This window comes from Hydra vulgaris, chromosome 11, assembly GCF_038396675.1.
Source record: "Hydra vulgaris chromosome 11, alternate assembly HydraT2T_AEP".
NCBI lineage: Eukaryota > Metazoa > Cnidaria > Hydrozoa > Anthoathecata > Hydridae > Hydra > Hydra vulgaris.
Genome location: NC_088930.1, coordinates 17,770,669 through 17,776,914, shown reverse-complemented (window position 1 = coordinate 17,776,914; position 6,246 = coordinate 17,770,669). Strand labels below are relative to the sequence as shown.

Genomic DNA, 6,246 nt, shown 5'->3' with positions numbered 1-6,246 from the left:
TGCTAAACTTTTTTCATTGTTCTTTATATATGTATATTGGTGTATATATATATATATTATGTTTATGCTTTAGCATTGAATAAAGAAAAATCGCCGATAACTCCTCATGTCAGCAAAAGTTCGACTAGACGAGAATTCGCTTTAGTCAAACCATTTTCCTTGGTCCCGTGGTGGTTCGAGTTATCAGGAATTAACTATATATTCATGGCAGTAATGTTTCAAAAAAAATACTAGACTTTGTTAAACTTATAATAACAGTTTTTGATTTATCGCATTTTCCAATATTCATAAGCTGTTATATATTTTTGCAAAAAAAAAGCGCAGTTATTAAAAAAGGTTTAATCATTTTTTAACGTTTTTTATTATTATAGGGGACTTATGATTTTGTACTCATATTACATTGGTTATTATTTCAACTACTGTAAAATAAATATACGGTTTGCCCCAGGGATGCGGAGTCACAAAAAGGACTCCGGATTTAAAAGTCACAAAAATATTACTTCTTTCTAGTTTTTGGTATCCAGGAGCTTTGAAAATATAAAAAAACTTACGGGCTACTAATGGGGAAAAGAATCAAGGCTTATAGTTCAGGAGAATAACCAGTTTTTGAACCCGAATTCCTTAGGTATAAAGGCGGCAAGGACTCCAGACTTAAAAACAATAAGTTCCAAGTCATTAAATATCATAAATTTTTTTCTTATAGCAGATTATTAATCAACCAACATATTTAGAGCTTCTAGACACCAGGGTCCATGAAAAAATAAAATTATCTTGCCGGAGTCCTTTTGGGAATCCGCATCCCTGGTTTGTTCTAACTAAAAAAATTTTTTCCCGGATTATGCAAAGCTACAACTTATTGAATAGCACAATGTATTTATTTTTAAAACTTTTAGTATAGCTCGATACAAATAGTATATGTAAAAAATATATAACAATTGTAAGTCATTTTTCAAAAATTATTCAAATTTAGCTTCATAGAAACATGATCAGTACGAGCGAGGTGGGCATTGTCGAAGACATTGCCCAAGACCTTTGTAGCCAGTCTTGTCACAAAATACCATTCCGTATGGGCATGGCATACATATTGGACTCATGTCTACACAAGCTACATAACCAGGTTTTGTTTTGCGATCAATTGCGTAATTGCCATCAGCGCGTTCTAAACATTTTTTAGTCACATCGACACCTAAATGATTAAAAGACGTTTTACATAAATTGTAAACTAAAAATAGAAAAAAACTTATGAAAAAAATTATAATTTGTAACTTAATACTAGTTCATAATTAGTGGCTTACCTAAGCAAAGAATCTTTTTTGGTTTGTATTCACTTTTAGGAAAGTAATCATTCTCAGTCTCGAATTGGTTTTCGTTTTCAACATTAGATGAAATGGTGTCGCTAGATTCGTTTTGGTCTTCAAACTCTGAAAACTCATCAGCAGTAGCTCCAAGAATAGCGGAGAAAATTAAAATAATCTTCATAAACATGATTGCGAAAATCTTATTGTTAAACAAAATAGTTCTAAGTATATAGTTATCTTATGCAAGTCTAATGTTTAATACCGATTAAAAAAAACTGAAGTATTTATATACTTAAAAAATACGGAATTGTCACAGTTGGCTGACTAACTTAACAAATAGTTAAAGTCAGTTAAGTATTTCTTTTCAAATAAATTCCCAAAAGACACAATTTCAAATAACAGGAGTAATAAATGTAATAAAATGTTATGAAGTTCCTATTGTTATAAAACACATATGTTTTTACTATACTTTTAGTATTTACTTTATTATACCAGTAAGTAATTCTTATAAAGTCTCAAGAGAACAATTTTTTAATATCTTAAGCAAAAACTAAATTGTCAATTGGTAGTTGTTTTTTTTAATTTATAAATATTATTCCCAAAAATGTAGTTTATGTTGCAATATCTTTAATAACAAGTCTAAATAGCAGCAATAGTCCTAACTAGTAAGGAAAATTATGTACTAAAAAAAAAAAAAAAATACTTGAATAGGAAACTTCCACTCAAATGCGGAAAATAAAATATGAAATACTTTTTTAATTAAAAAAAATATTTCCCTTTAAAATATAAAAAAAAAGAAAATATTTACTTTGTAGGTTTCACAGCTCAGATAAAGCTATTCTTTTTTTTCCAAATATCAAAAAAAAATCTCGTTTGACTCGCTAGTCAACTAACTCGCTTTCTTTTAAGTTTTAATGTTTTTTCTTGCTCAAAAAACTTTAAATTTTACTTGTTTTTTTCTTTTAACATTAGCGCTCAGGTATTCTTTTTAATTTTTATGTTTTCCTGACTCATATAATTTACAGTTTATTAAGTCTTTAGCCAACCGTTTATTTGCTTGTATCTATTTTTTAAAAAGTCTTAACTTTATTGGTTGCCTGAAGCTTTAATATGCGGAGATTATATTGAATCGAATTATTCCACAAGCAATTTGTCTGAAACTGCTTTGGCAAAATTAAAAGATCTTGTTTCCTTAATTTTTAAATCCTAATAGGACAAAAATCTTCATTGATATTTATTAAGACATCATCAGATCCCATATTAAATATCAATGAAGATTTTAGTCTTGGTTCTGATTTGGATAAAATATCGGCCAATTATGCCAACAATGTTAACACTTTCAGGTATTATTACCTTTATAAATAATACTGTTGATGTAATTGTTTAAGGTAAAAATGACTCCTTTCCAATTAATTAATGTTTGTATTCAGGTTTTAAAAGCCTCTATCGACTTGATATTTCTTAACATAGCGGATGCCTTCTTATGCACATTAATAAAAACATTCGTTCTAAAAGGTTAACAAAAAAAACTTCTTCAATAACATTGGAATTAAAATTTTTGTAATTAAACTAAGAATGTAGAAACGGCTGCTCATTGCTACTTATAAACCCTTGAATTAGAATTTTAATCATTTTTTCATTTTTTCCTTACAAGAGCATTTGACTTTTATTTATACTTTTTATTTCATTATAGTATTATTTTTATTATTTTTACTTTTTGCTTATTTTTATTATATTTTATGCCATTCTGTTAATTTTTTAATAAAATTTCAAGATAGTACATAAATCACAAGATAATACCAAAAATATAAACAATTACATAGAGACTCATAGAAAACTGACTCAGAAAACAGAATAACCTATAATAACCTATATTTATATAATTGATTTATATGAATAAAAAAAAAATGTATATATATATATATTTATATATATATATATATATACATATATATATATATATATATATATATATATATATATATATATATATATATATATATATATATATATATATATATATATATATATATATATATATATATATATATATATACAAACCCGTAACAACCGGGGAAGCGGGCAGCAGAGGCATTTGCATTCCTATCCTGCCCTCCCCCTCCCCCAATAATTTTTCAAATAAATAATTTTGAGAATATTGACTGAAAAAATGACTTAAAAAGTGTTGATAACAATTAAAACATCAGATTGACGAAAAGGGTTAAAGAAAAACAAGATATATTACAATATGACGTAAAGATAAAATTACACTAAGCAACAAGTTTTCACTTTTGTTCTGTTCCTGGGTTGAAAGTGTGTTTTCCTAACCCATTAGGTCTAGAACAGAAAGAAAATTGCTGTTATTCCAGAAAAACTTTGCTTTTGTGACCGGGACAATGAAATTTAAAAAGTCGCGTGTTTTCGAGAAAATTCTCAATTTGCTTTCAATGCCGAGTTTCCTCCTAAAATATTTCTGAACTGCTAGAGTTATCCAGATGTTTCTACAATTCTCTTAAACACTCTAGATCGTTCAAGAAACTTCCAGAATTTTCTGGAACGTTCTTAAACGTTCCAAAAGTAGCTATACAAGTTTATTGCAAAAGTTGATGTGTTTTGAACAAATCGATTAAAAAAAAAGAGACCATTATTGAACTAATTTTTACTGTAAACTTGTTGTTAGTTTAACTCAAAGACAGTTTTTCCCCTGTTCCTTTCTCTATATTCATTACTTACCTAAAGTTGTTAGAGAGTAGTTAAATTAGTGCCTGACTTAGTAAGTTATTGGAACAAAAGAATTGATTTTATACAAATATAATTGCGTAGTTGGGAAACAATGGCTTTGTTGAAATCCAAAAAAACCTAATTTAAGTAATCAATGCTAAAAAATAAATATATAGGGGTTGCGCAAAAAGTACGGACAATTTTATTTCGAACCTCCCCCCCCCCCCCTCTGCATTTTGCTATACGCTTTTTGAGTTTGTTTTTTCCCCCTAAAAGTACCTAAACCAAAGGTACCTAAAAAGCTCCCTTAGAGTATCTAAAAAGATACCTTTTCCCTAAAGTACCTAAAAAGTTTTTAATCTACATACCCAATATTTTATGATATTTTTTAAAATTTAGTGTCTCCTTACTTTCATAATTGACCCTCTGCTGCCTATCTCATATACGCCATTTACAGATCCCTCTCCCCCATCCGAGCATACATATTATATGGACGATCCCATATTAAATTGCTTAAAACAGCTTTGTTTGTTTTCAAATAGAATGATTTTATGTTTAGTCAGTTTCACTTTTTTTAATTTTTTAGGTGTTCTGTTATATGAGCTTTTGCTTTATTACCTCAATAACAACAAGTAAATTAAAAAATTTTTAAAGACAACCTTTTCAAAGTTTTTTTAAAAAATGTTTTCCTTTATAAAAAAAAAAGTTAGGGTAGTAAGGTGGGAAGGGCACTTGTCCCCGTGTCGTTGGCCCTAGAAAATATTTTAATATGGAACATCCCAACGTCATTGGGACTATACAACTGCTGAAAGTTTCATAACTCCAGCTATTTTGAAGGGTAATGAAAAAACCAATAGCAAGATATTGTAGCAAAAAAATGGGTACGTACAATACGACTCTTATCCCAAGTTTTTGACCTTGGAAATAATTTTAACATAGAAACCCACTAGGACTACGTAGTCCTGGTAAACTTCTATGTTGAAGCACAACTATGACTAAAGCACAAGGAGTAACTTAAATTGAGTTTTGTGAAAACGGTTATTTTGATAGCCACAAATTTTAATAAAAACATATTATGAAATCAGATCATTTAACCCGTTTAAGAGAAAAAGAATCTCAAAATGAATACAATTAATTCTTAGAGATTGTGTTATATTTTTATTTAGTTTTATCATATATCAAAATTTATTTGTTAATTTTCAAAATAAACAGAAAAAGTTCTCTCACATGCAAAAGTAATTACCTTAATCTTCCATATTTTTATACAAACAAACTAATATAACAATTTTTATACCACAAAACCTTCTAAAAGGTTACGTGGGTATAAAAATAGCCGGGTTTTTTGACCATTCAGGAATTATTAAAGTCTTTGTTGACAAAATATTGAACAGGAGTACCAACATCAAAATCTTTAGCAGTATATTTTCTAACCAGGGCCGCCCACAGGAATTTTTGACATTTCAGATATGACACTTTCACCTATTGTGCTAACTCCAAACTTAAGTATGTACATCCATATGCCAAATAAAGAAATTTTGCAAAAAATTGCAATGATGGAGGAGATTGCAATACGATAAAAATTTACAACTCTTTGATTTTGGAGGGGTCGAAAAGTTTGCATGGTAATAACTTTTGTAATCTACAATTTATTTGAATGAAATTTTAAACATGTGATGAATTTAAATTTAGTATAGAATAGTAAAGTTGAAAATTTTACTTCATAACTGCCCTCACCTTAGAGCGAGGGGGCCAAAATTTTTAAGTATTTTGTTCCCAGGCCTTCATCATTGCGATTTTTCGCAAAGCCTCCTCATTTGTCATAGCTTGAACATACTTAAGTTTGGAATTAGCCCAACACTTGAAAGTGTCATATCTGAAACATCAGAAAATCCTGTGGGCAGCCCTGCTTCTACTTCTGATCAGTTTGGAGGGCATTACAGTACCAATTTCTTTTAAACAGCCATCAAAATCGATCTAATTAAAACCAGACAATTCCCACCATTTTTTTCGACTACTGAGTCTATTTCAATTTTCATCGATTAGTATTTCGGAAGTTTCATTTCATTTTGCACCTCAACTCAGTTTTGATTATTTATACTTTTTTTTACTTTAGAGGACGCCATTTTGAATAGAAAAAAGATTTTATGATATATAAATGCGGGACGATGTTTAACACAAATTACTAATATCCAAATCCTTAAACTAAAAAATACTACTTTTGACAGAA

At 28.8% G+C, this 6,246-nt stretch overlaps 1 protein-coding gene across 1 annotated transcript; it reads right to left on the bottom strand.

Moving 5' to 3' along the window:
- Positions 1-986: 986 nt before the first annotated feature.
- Positions 987-1,485, bottom strand: LOC100200672 (periculin 3). Its single transcript, NM_001280947.1, is given in 2 exon segments — positions 987-1,186; positions 1,296-1,485. Coding segments are annotated over 2 exon segments (390 nt in total).
- Between the last annotated feature and the right edge of the window lie 4,761 nt (positions 1,486-6,246).